At 39.0% G+C, this 17,209-nt stretch overlaps 1 protein-coding gene across 3 annotated transcripts in view; it reads right to left on the reverse strand.

Moving 5' to 3' along the window:
* The window catches only part of NREP (neuronal regeneration related protein), a 28,971-nt gene extending 12,533 nt beyond the window's left edge, over positions 1–16,438 (reverse strand). Inside the window, 2 exon segments of one of the 3 annotated variants that reach the window (NM_001133648.1) lie at positions 13,992–14,052; positions 15,349–15,408. In NM_001133648.1, coding sequence (NP_001127120.1) covers positions 13,992–13,994 — 3 coding nt within the window. In that variant the 5' untranslated portion in view covers positions 13,995–14,052; positions 15,349–15,408. 3 annotated transcript variants of the gene reach the window in all.
* Positions 16,439–17,209: the final 771 nt, after the last annotated feature.

Genomic DNA, 17,209 nt, shown 5'->3' on the forward strand with positions numbered 1-17,209 from the left:
TTTAAACACACACATACACACATACACTGGAGCTGGCTGTGGTAACAATGGGTAATTACAGAGTATGCATTATGAACACCCAACTACTGCACTCTATAGTCATAAGTGCCCTCCTGCTAGAAAGGAAAGGAAGGCCTTTGTGGCACCTGCTGACCCTCCTTGAGTTTCATTGCCTGGTAAGTCCTTAACATGTACAAATAGAGGTTGGGGGAGGCAACTGTGTTTCAATAAGGAAGACAATGATGGCTCACTAATTGGTTAAACCCATTGGCATTAGCTTCGCTTCGGGTGCATATTCCCACTACGGGCACAGAAAATGTTCATATTTTATTAATATTATGCCACAGATGATGTTACTGTCCAACATTACATGTCAGGAAGGCAAAAGATTTACAATTCTTGATTTTGTGAGTTGGGGTGTCTGAAACAAGCTTTGCAGACTTTAACAGTGGAATCCTCTAAATTCACTCTGCTCATTGTGAAGCCATCTTGAGAGGCCACTGATGAATATGTGGGAACCTGACAGCTGTGGAATTTTATTTCTAGACTTTAACTAGGCACAGAAAGGAAAAGGAAATCTCCTTGCTGGCAACAAAATGAAACTGTTTACATGTGAAATTAATCGTCAGCACAAAGAGCTTTCACAGTCACTCTGTTCCACAATGTCATATTCTGCTTGTTTGGCTGCTGAGTCTTTTAAAATTTTATTTCTAAGAATAATAGCAAAGACTTTCAAGGGGGGCAAAAAATCAAGTCAGGAGCCAGCCACAAAAGGTTAACAGAATTACCCGACTTTTCTTTTTCACCACTACTTAAAACCATTCATTACGTGAGTTTTCTGGGCTTTGATGGTACATGGTTCAAAGCCAGGTGCAGCAACGGCCAGCTAATTCAAGCATAGTGAACACGGAGGTCAGCTGCAAACATTTACGTTGTGCAACATCGTGTTCCTCTCATTCCAGCCCCATTCCTTTCCAATAAGAGCACATTTAGCACAAAGCAATCCACCTAAAGACTCCATAAATCCAAAAAAGGGAGTCACTGATCGAGGAATTCTCAGATTTCTGCCAAGGCACCCTCCCTTGGACTGGAGGTCAGCCTGGTACAGTAATCGGAGCCAAACTGTGGACTGGACTCAAGGAATTAAGTTCAGCACTTCAAATCTTGACTTTTAATGGGCAATTTTTCTTTTCAGCAATGAAGAGAAAACAAAGTACAAATGGCTGGTAACAGCCCAAAGTAAACCAGGAGAAAAAGTACAAGGATAAAGCTTGGATACAAATATTTTAAGTAATATCTAAGAGACTTTCCAAACAATGGGAAAAAAATAAAGCAGCCTTTTTAAAACTTGGTTTGAGATTATGCAGTTGTGAGTGAACAATAGTAAAACAAAGGCCACAATACAAGATCGTTGCTCTCTTTAGTGAAGAAAAAAAAAAAAAAAATCAGCGTTTATTAGCGTGCCGCAGAAAGGCCCCTCAGGCATTTAAGCACAGCATAAGCTTTTCTTTGCCCCCGTGACCTCAAGAAATATGTTAATGCAAGAAATATGTTAATAAAATCTTTTACCTCCCTGGAGTGGAACCAGAATAAATATTTACTTAACACATCTGAGTTCTAAGTCTGGACCACCTTATTCCATTATATAAATTGGTTTTAATTTGTAACTAAGAAATTAGGAATATGACATCTTGTGATGTTTCTCCTACTTTTAAGATACATTAAGAATTTAAAAAGAAAGAAAAAACCTGAATACTAATTCTATATTATGCCCCAGCACACCAAACTGCACTTGCGAATTTTAGAATGGTATTATTCACCACAATTGAGAGTAAAAGCTGTTGATACGCTTTCTAATACTAGACATCTGGAGTAGCAGGGCTTTTTCCAAGCACATTCCAAGGTTAATAGGAAACATCTAGACTTGCTTTTATTAGCTGGTTTGAATAATTTTAAGTTTGCTATGCCGAGTTTCACCTTCAAATAACTATATGAAGTTTAATTTCTAGTCACCAAGAATGCTATTTTTTCTTTCCTTCTGTCCAAAAATTACTGTGCTATCCACTAAAATCTTATGAAAAATCTCCCCCAACAACATGAAAGAATAATTATTCAAAAATACGATTTCTTTTGTTAAAGCCTTCAGTTAAGGGCTGATGAGGTAAGTATTTATTTAGACATAGGATTTTGGATTTTTCTTGGTCTGGGTGGATGAGATAGCTAGTTGCTTTGAAGAGTCTGAAGATATTTCAAAGCATTCCTCTTGTTGACATGTGCAAGACAGAGGTTTCCAGAAAGTCTGCATTTTCTCCCGAAGTGCTCATTCCAAAAGAAACTATTCACTCTTTCCATCAATGTATCCTCTTCTACTGGTAGCTGCAAACCCTTCAGCATTTAGCTAAAGTTATTTCACAATTCAATGCTTGTCTTGCACTGTCCTGGTCATTTAAAAGCTGGTATCTCTTCAATAGCAAATAGTATCATAACAGACCACTAAATTTGGAGGGAAAGTGGTTTCTACTGCAGAAGGATGTAATTAAAATTGGTGTAAATCACAGGGTACAGAATTCTTATCTGGTAAGAATTCTGACCTTTTTTTAAAGAAGAAAAAATATATCCAGATCTGTATCCACATGCTATTTAAATGCTCACGACAAAAAGAGGCCACTAAGAGGCTTCTAAGAAAACTGTCAGAAAACTAAAAGTACAAGAGGAATAGAATAGGGTTAGAATGGATACGCCCCTGCACACCACCTGGGTTTTCAACCCCTCTGGGTGGAGCCAAGTCTGATTAAGTAGAGGGCTTCTCTCTGATGAGGGATTCAGTCCGGCAGTACCATGTGAGGCAGAGAAGACTGAAGGGAGGAGCTCCCAACCCAAACAGATGTGTTTCGGGGCTAGTTGTCACCCAAGAAACACAGGCTTCAAGAGTTGTGAAAATATCTGCGAAAAGAATGCCAAACTAGAGGCTTAAGTTCCCTAGAAAAAGAATCATCGGTAGTTTAATATGAAAAAGGTAGTAGTGGAAACTCAGGCCTTCATTCCAAATTCTGACTGTATTCTCCAACAAGAGAAGACCTCAGCCACAGATTTTTCCCCTCAGTCTTTCTTCCATTGTAAATCAAACACCACAACTATACTTCTCCAAAAGAAGGGAACTATGAGCAATAAACAGGAGTAGTTGGAACCCACAGAGACAGAGTATGTAAATTCGGGAACCCATAGTTTTCTGTAGAAATGCATAATACAATCCACTATAATGTTTTGTTAACTTTGGGCATGTTTTCCAGGTGCACTCATTTAATCTTCACAATGTTACCGCAAGGAAGAAATAAACCCATATATATAAAGCGCTGGCAACAGGATCAGGCACATAAGTAAGCTGATCTGTGCTGGCTACCATTATCATCATCGTCACCATTTTACAGATGAGAACACTGAGGGAGAATAGTCAGGGAACCTGCCCAAGGTCTCCAGTGTTCATGTGTTGCTACAGTCATGGAGGAAAGACCAGTCTTAGAGTAACAACTTTGGCTTGGCTACATTAAGACTTTGGATCTAATTAAACCCAAGCAATACTAGTAACCACAGTTTTTTTCTTTTTTCAGTGTTCCCTGGAAGGAAAGGTCCAGCACAATATAAATATGTAGCATCATTGCAGCTAATAACAAAATGCATTTGCTGAGAAACCAGATTGTTTTATATGACCCTCAAATGAACTCTCAAACAGTTCCTTCTCAGATGGCTACCAATAGACAATCTAATTCAGTATAGCTTTCTCTTTCATCAAATGCATTTGAAATCCTGTTCCCTGTAACTTTGCTTTTCAAAATGTTAACTCAATTTAAAAACAAACTGCTTAGTTAAAAAATATTTTATCAATGATCTGCAGACACACAAACCATATACTGCATAAAAATATGAAGTGTTTTTGTTCCTCTCAATTGAAGAAAATAAACACTTTTCAGACAAGAGAGGCAGTATATAAACTACTAAGAATGATAAATTCAGGAAGAAAAATAAATTTAACCAGACTCCATTTGGAAACCTTTAATTAATGTATTAGAAATCCAGCCAGTTCTAAAGATGGACAAATGGAAAGATGCAGATGGGGCAACAAACTAATTATTAACATCTTAAAGGTATCAAATAGCAAATAATTAGGTATGCTGTATTTGATCCTCATATTGCAGGTAGAGTACTGTATTCAATCACAGTCAAAGATGTGGTGACCTTCTGACTTCATCTAAACAACATAATAGCTTATCAATTTAGTAAAAATTCACAATGATTATCAGATGAATTGTTTCTATGATGCAAAGAACAAATTTAATTGGATTTCTGATTGAATTGATTGTGCCAAGTGTAGACAGTCAAGCCTCATACAGTAAAATTAAAGTTCAAAAAGTGGTTCTCATTTTTTTTAAAAAAAAAGGAAAAACAGGTTTAATAAAGACTAAATGAAAAGATGTGGAGACTTGTCTCCCAGACCTTGATGACAAGATCAGAACAATTTAAGATTCTATTATCAAGAAGTGAAAAAAATATGCAAGGCCAGGGCATTTCATGATATATATTTTAGACCCAAGACTCCACAGGGCAGGGCAGGGCAGTAAGAAATGGAGACTCAGTTCTGCTCCACAGCATCCAGGCTTTGGAAAAGTTAAATCCAATTAATAAAGGACTAAAATTGTGAGGATAAGGGCTCAGAGATACGGACAGAATTTTTGATCCTATATTAACTAAATTGGCTCGGTATATAATCGCAATTACCCGGTCAATTAATAAAGAAATATTTACTAAGTATATTCTGCAGGTATTGAATATTTCATAGGCGGTTTTTAATCCTATACAATTAGCATCTTATCAAAGAGTAAGTCCCATTAGTTTGGGCTGGAAATATCAAAGTAGCAAAGAAAATACTTTTTCAAAAAGATTTTTTCAAACTAAGCCACCAAAGTCTATTCAGGAAAGGGGTGGGCTAGTTAATATGATTTATCTATTCAAATTCTAATTCTGTTAACAACACAACTGAAATTCCGATAGTGCATGCTTTTAAACAGTGGGTACATTCCCTGCGCAGCATTCATTCTTTAAGCTACTATTAACTGAGTTCCTCTGATGCAGAAGGCACTAGGTTAAGTGTTCAACCATGTGCTGCCTAACCCATATGGCACACTGATCTACTGACACTCAACAATGTCTGGCAAATGAGCACAAGAACAGACTTTGACATCATGGTCCCAATGAGCCTTTTGGGTGGCTTTCACTAGGATGACTGTGTGGGAGGCATGAAACAGTACTTCGTGGAGGAAATAGTTAATATCAAACCCTTACTTGGGTCATGTTTATAGGCACCTTAGTCAATAAGTTTTATCCATATAAATACTGACTAGTTTTCCCTTGATAGTCCGAAAGTTGCCTGGCAAAGCAGCAGTATCTTATCCTAATTTCTACTCTTTCCTGTCCAAGAATAAGTTCTATATCAGACACCAACTTTATCCAATGAAAGTGTCCTCAGAATGCCTGGACCCGTTTTAAACAAAACAACTTTTGTAGATTTCTCCTTCTTCAGCCACTGGACTGTAGTACTTTTCCTTGCTGGAATTGTATCAAACTCAATTCAGCAGGAAGGCTGTTACCTGCCCCAGTAATCAAAGGACATGGTGTGTGATGGTGATCTGAGTAACAGCTGGGATGGGGGAGAGAAGAACTGGAGCTGGCAGCCACAGCAAAACTTCTGTGCACATTATGAGTATCCCTGTTGTTTTAATTACCTATTGGTGAGTCTTTGGCTTGGCATTTTTATTGGCAACAACTACTTGGCTATTCCCCCTTCCTTTCCAATCAATGGCTCTGGTTCCCAAATTTCAGTGAAAAGGGTTAGACAGACCTTCCTTTCATGCCACATTCTCTTATGTTATTTACTCTTCTCCTTCTTGAATATAAGTTGTATTTATATTTTGCTCTACGAAAATAAGGAGGAACACTGAACCAAGCAGTCTAAAATCAGGGATTTTAAAATATCTCTAGCTAGATTATCATAACACTTTCAAGGCAAAAAGCTTCGATTAGAAACCATTCTAAGGTAATAATAGGCAATAATTTTACTTTAAAAGATTTCATTACCCTGTGAAACCAGGGCAGATTTGCTCTACTGTCATGACTGCCTCAGTCAGACTACTGAGACAAACTGTGCTGCCTGCTGGAAAAGCACCATTAATACCCTCATGCATAATGGCGCCCCACAGCCAATGTTCTGGATAAGATGTGTGGCACTACCCTAAAGTGATACTCCTTTTTCATCAGACCATACCAACCTAGCTTTCTGGACTCTCAGGACCTCTTCTGCCTAAAGGAGTGCAAAAGAAAGGAACACAGAATTTTAGGAGTTGTTTTTGTAGTGGGCTTAGATCTCACTTAACTCTTCCCCCTTACTTCCCAAACATTTGAGCCTTCTAAAATGTTCACTGAAGGGCTCTTTTCAGTACTAAATTGTTCATCAGTGTCTGTTCATTTCATTTCCTGGACTGCCTGACTTACAACCGAGCTATCACAGCAGTGCAGTGTCCGGCCATAACTCATTGTATGATACCAAAGTGGGCCACCTGGTCCTGCCCAGAAATAACAGATTGTCATGTATCTATGACCACTGACTCATTCATTTATTCCGCAGACAGTTGTTGATCACTGAGGATGTGCCAGATCCTAGTTAGGTATGGGAGCACAGATCAGACTGGTTCATGGTGTGGGATCTATTCCAAGGTCTCATTAGGAAATGTCAATGAAGGTTAGAGTTTTCTTTCACTTTGTAGAAAGAGAACACCAAACCACTTTGTAGAAAGAGAACACCAATTTCTCTACAATTTCATTACTGGAAGTTCTCTCTCAGTAATGAAACTTTTCTACATCTGAATTCACCATCCCACTGATAGAGGAAATGGAAAAAAAAAAGAGGCATCACAGCCTCAACTGCTACCAAAAAGGGAAAGGTGTTGCTCAGTTACTAAGTGGTCAATATTCTTGTATCAAGTATACAACCTTGGAGAGTAGAACAAAATGCAGAAATAAGCCAGCCACAAGAAGAAAGTTAAACGTGTGATAAGTATACAGAGGAACATAAGATTCCTGCGGGATGTACTATGGTGAGTTTCAGAGAGGAGTTGCCATTCAAATTCAGTCTTGAAGAATGGCTTTATTTTGTCAGGAGGTGCATTCCTTCTAGAACCAAGTTAAGCAAAGGCACAGAAGGAGGGAATCCTGGGGCAGTTTAGAATAAGAAGTAGCCTGGTCCCTGTAAGAAAATATAATCCACTATGGCTAGAAATAAAGGATTAATTCATATAGTTCCTGGCTTATCTGTCAAGCCATAGAAATAAAACTTTGGAAGTTCTAAACATAGCAGGTGAAAAAAAATTACTTGAAGGTATGAGGTGGAGAAGGCATAAAGAATTCAAAGAGCAATGCTTACCTATGTCACTTTTACTGAGAGATTTACAGACAAGTACCACCTCATCTAAAGGGGTTAAAAGAGCTAGTCACATCATTTCATGTTGAAAATCTTGCAGCTGATGCATTCCAAGGTAACATTCTGTGCTGTTTATAAGAGATTGGAGGAAAAAAAAAAAATCCCTCTTGGACTTGGCTTTACTCGATTTTCGTCTATCATGTGATGAGATTCTCTTTGGTTGGTCACCAGACTACTGACTACATTAGTAACAGCATGTAGGCCTCAAATTGCAAACAATTTTATTGTGATGACATAAGTGTTGGCTTACATTTTCAGTAAGTATGGTTAATCGGGAAGAAATGGAAAGAGAAAAGCAGCTGGGTACATGGGGGTGCAACTGATTAGCACATGACAGCACCCAGTCAGCCTCACAGGAGGGAAGCATGATCCTTCTATCGGGGAGCTTGCAAGGCAGCAACATCCTCTCTGGCCAAGCAGACACTGCTGAACCTGCTGGGATCTGCCAATGAAAGTGCTGCCACTTTCTCAAGAAAAAGAAGATAAGCATGTTCCCTTTTCCCTTCCCAGTTCCTTCTAGCTAGAGACCTTTCTACTCTCCACCATTCCACCCCAGCCTAAGGGGAGTGAGAGGGAGCAATAAAGTAAGCTGTACCTTTAACCAGAAAGTGTAAGTGAGTGAGTGTGTGTGTTCTTTCCTGTTAAGCACAATCAAAAGGCAAAGAACCTACGACAGGCTGGTAACCTGAGTGAGAGCCCTGGGCCATCTCTAAGATGCCTGCTCAGGGGCTTCCTATTGCTTAGCACATGAAGTCCTTGACTTCTAGGTCTAGTTTTTGAGGTCTGTCCTTGACAGCACAGAGGTCCTAAACAGGGAGGAAGATCTCCCCTACGATAGTAAAAAGGTATTATGCTTACTCTTGCAAGCCTAACTCTCTAATGCACTCCTTTTATCTGGAATATTCCTCTCTCTCATCTAAATCTACCCAAATATTCTTAATTCTTCACTCACTCAAATAAGGACTGGTCCTAAGTCCTAGAAATAAAAAGCTTAATAAAGCATAGTACTTACTCTCAAGGAGCAAATAGTCCACTTCTAGGTTTCAAATTTTGTGCCAACTCCAATCAATTGTTAATGGCATCCTGGAACACTGTATTGAGGATTTTGAAATCATACTCAAGCTGAATAATAACGAGTGTCAAGGTTGATTAGCAATGTCTCCCACAGGTATAAAAGTCAGTGATGGAGATAGCCATATATTTGCTATTTCTGGCTCCAGCTTAATTTCTACCTTCTTAATATAAGTTTTCCACTATCCCCAATCCCCAGTCCTCACTAACATCATTCGTACCATTTAGCACTAGACTATACTGTTTTACATTGTTAAGTTTGCTGCACATCACAGAATCACAGAAACAGATTCTACTGAACTAAGTGAAGGCTAGAAAGTTCCAATACTGGGAGTAAAGCTCCTCTTGGGTCCAGGCTGCAGGAAAAGCTGCTGTGAGCTTTAAATACTATAGCTGGATCCAACCCAGAGAGATGGCATTGCACCACATTGCCAGAGTGTGGCTCTGGAAGCTGGGAAAGGTTAGCCATAGCAAGTCACGTTCTTTTGGCAAGTGCCACACCTTATGGTTTCACCGCATTTTGTTTTATCCCTTTAATAACGGAAAATAATTTTCTGTGTAAACTAAAATTGCATTCATTTAGGCTTCCTACCTCTTTTAAAAAAGAGGTTTGGGATACAAATTACTTCTAGTTCACAAAAACTAAACACGATTAAATCATTAAGAATGAATTTAAAAAATTCAACTTAATAGATGTTAATATGCATAGATGAAATATTTGTTGAGCTTCTACCATATATTTAATACTTTACCAAGCACTATATGAAGTTTATAAACCTTCTGGGGACTATAATTTAGTTGAGCAAGGGAAGAAATGCATATGATCCAACTAACAAATAATGCCATCCTGGTTAATACCATGGTATTACTACTAATAACTGAACTGATATTTAGAATTTAGCTGAGAGCCATGTTAATGCTTAAGTCCCAAACCATTAGGGCTGTTAATACTTTTGCATTAACAGATCAATTTCAGGATCACTGCTATTTTTTAAACCACTGAGATGAACTATTTGTGAAGCTCTTCCTAGGTACAAAATATGTTCTAGAAAAATCTATTTCAAATAAATTTACACCCAATAAATATTTTTAGCAATCATAATTTCTACAGATGTGGACTAAGAATTTATGATTAACCTGCTATCCAGTACAAAGTAGAGGAGCCTTTAAAATTGATATATTGTAATACATCTTTATCAACCAAGATGACATAATCCAAGTACATTCAATACATTTTCCTCTGGTATATTCAAATTGGATTTGCTGGTAAGATTTCCTTATCCCTAGTTTTTTTTCTTGTATAACACGGGAATTATACAGATAATTCAGGCAAATCCTTCACTCCTACATCACTCCAGCAACATTTGGAATTACCAAGATGAATCAGACAAAATCAATTTTTTGAGCATAATTATTCAGATAATTATTTCAACCCTCCATTTCACTTTGGCTACGAGGATATGGCCTTAAAAGACTTTCCAAACAGGAACAGCACTAATTAAAAAAAATGTAGGACCAGGAAGTTACGCCAAGGATCCCCAGTCAGCCCAGTGCATCTGAATGCCACATCAGGTCTTTAACTGACCAAGTAAATTAATACTTCAAAGTATAAAATTCATTAATAGCCATGTATAAATTTGGGTTTTACTCATTTGGTTTAGCAGAGTATTCCTATTTTAGAAGTATATTTTCCTATTTTAGAAGTATTCATCTCAGGATTTAAAACAAAGTAAATTTCCTCAATGTATTTATGATGATGATCTGATTTACATCTTTTAAAGAACTGTATCAGGTTAAAATGGAATGATACTCGGAACAGCTGTTTATTCTAAGATTGCTGCTCAAATACCTTTTCCTACCTGAATTATCTCTATAGCTCAAGAGGAAGCTGGACTGGGCTTAACCCAAATAGACTATCTCCACTGTCCTAATTCCTCAAACGATTCCCAATTCTCTCCCTCACTGTTCACTGCAAACTGTGGTGAAAAAGACAGTACCATATAAAATTATTCTCTTACGTACTCTTCAGCATCTCCACAATCAAGAGTCACTGAGCAACTGGTATATTTACATTATAAGCCCAATGGTACAAGCTATGAATAGGACCGCATCCCTCCCCAATCTTTGTCTTTTTCTTTAAACAAGGAAACCTTATGTTAATGGAGAGATTATTGAAAGAGTCTTCTTGTAAGCCCATGAATGCCACTTCACAAACTGTACAGAAAGCAGAGCTCTATGAATGGTACAATGGAGTCAACTCATCTGTTTTAAAAGCTCAGCATCAGTCTTAAAGAGAACTTATATTGTTCCAATTCCTAGGTCTCTGTTACAACATAATGAGCCCATGCTTATGTCACTGTGAGTCCATGGCACACACACACTGAGAGGCAAGTTTACTGTGTAGAAGGCAATCATGTTGAAAACCAGGCTTAACCTTGACATTGGATTAAATAACTTATTTTTTCAAACTATTCAATAGGATCATCTATTCATTCTGAACTGTTTTCTTCTCATTAACTTATCCAAAGCAAGTACCTTTAAAATAGAATACCTAAATAAATAGAACTCAGGTAAAATACAATCATAGCAATTAAAATTCAGCAAAAAGCCAAATGTAAATTAAAGAAATGCTGAAGACTTAATATCCTACTAATTGCAAAAAAAAAAACACACACAAAAATGTGGGGGTGGGAGAGGCATATTTACTAGAAAACAAAAAGTTGGATAATGACTTATTGAAAAAAATGTTCCGTTCAACTAAGATACAGCAAACTACACTCAAAATTGACACTTTTAACAGTACTCTTGAGCTGCACAACCCTAGGTGCCACCATGCACAACTTTATGTAAATAGCACTCCGTGCAGTGGCGTTCAAGGAGGCCCATACACAGAACACAGTGTGACTGGTGCCTCCTAGAGCTGCACAAGTTCATTTTATATATATATATATATATATATGATATATATAGATTATATATATGATATATATAGATTATATATATATAGATGATATATATAGATTTTATATATATATATATGGATGATACAGAAGGCACTCGAGAATCCTTAAGTGTCTCCACATTATTGTTGTAAAACATTAACATTTTAGGTATGTAAAAAGTCTAGATATTGAGTCACTGTGTTATGAATTCTGGAATCTACTAAATAATTTCTTACACTAAAATGAGCTGATTATAAATTTGTATTTGAAATAAGCCCTTTACTAAATAGGTAAAATATACTGAAATTAGATCCTCTTTAGCGTTTGAAATTATGTAACTGGAAATGCAAGTTTAACAGAAAAGCCATGCTTATGTATTTTCTAGAGGTGTCCAGGAGATAAATCTACTGCTTCACTAGAAGCAGTTTCTACTGTATGTGGGCTAAGTCTTCATTCTAAGTAAGCCAGTTACAGAGGTCCACAAAGTAATTCCAGTTTTAATCAAGGAAAGAAAACTAACTTGATTTTGCCAAAAGGGAGAAAGAGGAGATACAAGACACCTCTAATATCACTTCTTAAAAAAAAAAAAAAGTGAAATCTTTTTTTACATTAATATGTGCAAAGACTTTTAAGATCTCAGACTTTCCGGAAAAAGAGAATTGCTAGAAAGTTACTTGGAATCACCCACAGACAATAACTGTCAGTGGTTTCATTTCAGGCAATGGGCTTGTGCCAAAAGGGACTGACATCTTGATGAAAGGATCACCAAAAAGTTGTAAGAATTTTTTCATGAGTAAAAATCCTTCCAGGAGCAACAAATTGTGATTTCCCATTCTGCCACCATACATAAACGACAACTGCAAAAAAATTAACACGTAATAATAATTTGCATTTGCTTTTCTGCATTCAAATGGTTCCAACTTCCACTCTCAGCTTTGGCAGGCATGCTTACCTTCTACAAAGCTCATTCTACTACAGAAACATGATATCTTACTCTTTGAGCTTGATCTATAGAGTTAGTTTTGGTAGGGTCCATAGTCATATTTATGTTTAAACTGGTCACCTGACATATTGCAACATACATGAAACCTTTGTGATCTATTTATGGTCACAGAAAGTAGGTAAGGTTCTGAGACAAAGAGCTTGGAGGCAAGGTGATGTGGCCAGTCACAGTAAAAAATAAGTAAACACAAATACTTTACAGCAGTTGATTTTATTACCATCCTATTATTCTATGACAACAGCTAATTAAGAATTTAATATGAAGTTAGGAACCATTTGCACAAAATCCATTGATTAGCTTAATTTTATGTTCACTTCTTTTGTCTTTCTACCTCAAGTTCCTTAATTTGATCACTTTCAAACAAGGTCCATGTGGTGCTTTGACACCCACTTGTTGAAATGACAAGTGACGCATACATAAAAAATAAAACACTTGTTAATAAAAATCAAACTGAACTCATTTAACTGCCTGATTCATTTTTCTCCTTGGAAGCTTATACTTGGGTTGTTCTCAAAGAAAACATCAAAGATATCGGATTGAATTTTGATTCATTAAATTCCACCCTCGTTTCAAAGAAAAAAACTAAAACTAAATTTGGATATCACACATTCTAAGTGACAAAGAGGTGTTTTAAAGAGTATAAACATCTGCAGTAGGACACGCTGTACTTCACTAAAAAGTTTTATGACATTTCTATTATTTTTTTAGTTCATCTTATTTCCAAAGAGGAAATTTTTCATAGATGATTAATATACTTATTCAGCTGCTTTTAATGTGTATTCCTTCTGTTTCTTTAATCAGTAATCAAACATTAAACTGCATTCTCTGTGGATCCTAAGCTTTGTCAGAAATGGTTATATTTTTATTTAGAGGTTAACATGCTTGACTTCTAAAATTGAGTACATGTCTCTCATAAATGAAGTTATAAATCAAGAAAACTAACAGTAATTACATTTAAATAGATGGGGTACATTAATATAAAAATTCATGCTTTTCATCTATATTGCTTTAAAGGATAGCATATACAGTAGCTGTTTGATCAGCCAGACAGACTCCTTAGTTTTGGATAAGTTGGGGCTAGCTCTAAGACCCAAGGCTTTGTTTGAGCCCTACTGCTGTCACCACCTCCATGCGTGTCACAACACATCACTCTTCTTAGAGAACCGAATAATTTCTGTTGTTCAAATTAAATAAATCCTCACTTCTGAAAGAGGAATTTTAGTTTTCTATTCAAAATAATTGCAAGTCAAAAGAACTAATTTGCCACATCCAATTCACATAAATTGCTGTACTGCAACGCTCCCAGGAGCTGGAGATAGAACCTTTTAAAGGTCAGATGGGGTGTAGAACAATGAAGGGTTGAGGCGGATGAAGATGGGTGGTTGATATTTATATGTAACAGACTGGTAAGAAGTACTGAGAATCTCCTCTGATGACCAAGTCTTACCATTTTGAGAATCTTAGTCTTGGGCTTCTATTCTCCCTCTCTTCAGTCCAGGGAGACCAACCTGCAAAATATGTTTAAATACAGTAGACACATCGCCTCACCACAGGTCAGCAAACGAAAAATGCCTCTTTAGAGGTTACAGACGAATAACCATTTTCTGTGGTTAAGATAAGTTACATGCAAATTATTGTTAACTACTGGGATTTCTGAAAGAGCTTTCCAAGTGGCCTATAGGCTTAACTAAGGGACAAAGGAATCCCTGGTACTTGGCTTTGCAGAGTCCTGGGCTATTCTTAGTGTTTGGTTCATCTTTAAATTGCATGAGTTCAAAAGGTTTAGCAACTTAAAAGTAGAACCAAGTGATAAAAATAGATTGTTTTCTGGCTGCTCTTTGTTCCCAGACATACTACTGGCAGTATATTTGCAATCAAGACGACAGAATAGGAATCAGCCTTCCACCGTGTAGTGTAATGCCTCAGAGTGGATATTTTTGGAAATGGCACTGCATTACATAACCTTCCGTGTTTAAAAAAAAAAAAAAACCTACACGGCGGGGGGGGGGGGGATGGGGGGAGTCAGGAATATACACCATTATGTCCTTCTCCCTAAACCAAATAAACATTAATGTACATACTGCTGCAGTAATATACCCTCAACCTTTATATTATCAGAAGACCGCTCTTTTGTTAACACAGTTATGACAAAATTAAGATGAATGAAGAAACTAAAAGTTCTCAAAAAGGGTATCATTCGCTCTTAGAGTTTTCCTATAATGTTATAGATACACATAAATGCAAATCAGATTATTATTATCACCAAGAAAAAAACAGTCATTTATTTTTAAGGCCCTCCCCGCCAAAGTTCAACTGCTTTATAAGAAAATGCAGAAAAAAGTGCTGCAAGATCGAATGCCTAAGAAGACCCTCGGAAGCAGCAGCATTGAAAGAGTAATCAAGTGTTAGGGCGGAGGGACACAAATTCATTTTATAAAAAGGGAGGAAAAGCTTGCATGCACCAAAGTGCATTTAATGCAAAGAAACACAACAGTTTCTAACAAGGCTTTAGGAGCAAGAACAAAATTAACCACACCAACAAGCACAAAACCCCACCCCTTCCCAAAAGAATTCATTTCTCCCTCTGAACTTGTGCATTTTAGAAAAAACCCAAGTTAAGCCTGAATGCAGCACGACCAAAATGCCAGAATTTCTCCAAGGTACACGCTTCAGCTCTTTAAAATTTAGAGGGAAGAAGCATGAACTCTGCAGGGTTGAAGGGTCCAGCTAAGAGCAACGGCAAGGAATCGACACAAAAGAGAAAGCAGCGCTCCCAGCCGGGGATAGGAATGGCATATACTTACAGACAAAAGCCCCGCTCCCTGTTCACTCTCTCTCCTCTCTACACCTGAAACACAAATGTGGTTGAAAAAGGGCAACATGCTAGAAAGACAGCCTGGGGGGGAGGGGGGGATGGGGGAGGGAGGGGGAGGGGAAAGGGGTGGAGGAAGAGGAGGGAGGAGGGGGAAGGGAAACAAAACCCAAACCGGCTTCACTTCCAAGAAGTGCAGCCTTGGAAAAAGGAGGAGGAGATCATCTCCCTGCCTCGCGCTCTCTCTCCAAGAGTGTGTGTGTGTGTCTCTCTTTCTCTAAGAGTCTCTCTCTCTCCCTTTCCCTCTCTCTCCCGCTAGTGTGCTAGTGAACAATGAGCTAATTCTGATGGAGCTGGCGCGGAGCCAGCGCCCCAGCCTTGCTGCCACTGTGCAGCCGCCTAGGAGCCAGACTGCTTACTCGGCAGGAATCGGCGGCTCTGGGCCCCGTCGGCGAGCGGCCAACAGGCGCGCGCGCCCCGACACCCCGCACCCGCGCCCCGGGCGCCCCGCTCGCCGCGCTGCCCCCACGGCACCGCGCGGCGCCCGGGGAAGACAAAGCGGACCCGCAGCTCTGCGCCCCGGCCCCGCCCCGGGAGCACGGCGCGCGCAAACCCCCGGCCTTCCTCCCCGCCCCCGGCCAGCCTCTCCGCCTCGACGTGCAGTTGCTTTTCAGACAAATAAGGAGGCGGAGGAGGCGGTTTGGGGGCGCGCCAGGCGTGAAGGCGGCCAGGGTGCTGCACAGCCCGGCGGCCCGCCAGGGCCGTGGGGAGAGGCGGCGCGGCCCGTACTGTAATAATAAACCTGCAGCAGAGGGCATCTGAGGAAAAGAGGACGGCGACGGGCGGCAGCCGCCTTCCTTTTATGTGCCTGTCCTGAGCGAAGCAGAAAATGGTGCCTGCGGCGGCGCGGAGCTGCGCTCAGACACACAAAGAGTCCGCGAAGCATGCATTTGCACACGGCCTCGGGTCGGACCCTGCCCCTCAGCTGGGTACGCGCGCCCCACTCCCTTCCGCGGGGAAGCCCGGGGCGGGGAGCGCCCCCGAAGGCCGGGCCCAGAGGTCCTGTGGCTGCGCGTGCACACACACACGTGCACACAGTCACACGCGCACAGCCAGCCAGAGCTGCGGCCTGGCGTGATCGGCCCAAGACATACTCCCCTGGTGCTTCCTTCTCCTTTCCTACACGCTCTCCGACTGCCTGCCCCTCTGAAATTGTACTTTTTAAAATCGAGGATTGCTTTAAAAAATAAAGTGCTTTGCCATTTGAGTTTTGTAAACTCGTCTTTCTTATTTAAAATCTATCTTTTCATAGTAATGTAATAGCTCAAAATTTTGCAACAAACTCAAATAAACTGGTTCTGTTGCCAACAAAGCAGGATATCATTTTATGGTAACTGTCAAATGTTAGAGGAGAAGATTATTTCCTAATTAAATTGCCTTTCCAAGAAAAAAAGATATAAAGGATCATAGTGTCTTCTAAATTTGCCATCCACTTTTTCCCCTAATCACTGAAAGCAGTGTTTTCCATTGTAACAAAGAAAATAAGGCAAATATACAAAACTCAATTTTTAAACGTGTTTACAGAATGTCTGATGTTTTAGATTTAACATACTGGGTACAGAAATAGCAAATCTTAAAAAGCAATACTTTACACTCACAATTCTAAAAGAATGCACTGAGTTCTCTGTATGCTTGTTGCTGGGACTATAGGTCACCTTTAAAACCTCAAAGCCATTGCCACAACAAATGCCTATTAGACACCTATTAGGTGTGATGTTTAAGGAGCCCACTGAAAGCTGCTCTGAATTAATCTAAAACATCACAGTAATTTTCCTGCAAAAATAAGATGATTT

This window comes from Pongo abelii, chromosome 4, assembly GCF_028885655.2.
Source record: "Pongo abelii isolate AG06213 chromosome 4, NHGRI_mPonAbe1-v2.0_pri, whole genome shotgun sequence".
Lineage (NCBI taxonomy): Eukaryota > Metazoa > Chordata > Mammalia > Primates > Hominidae > Pongo > Pongo abelii.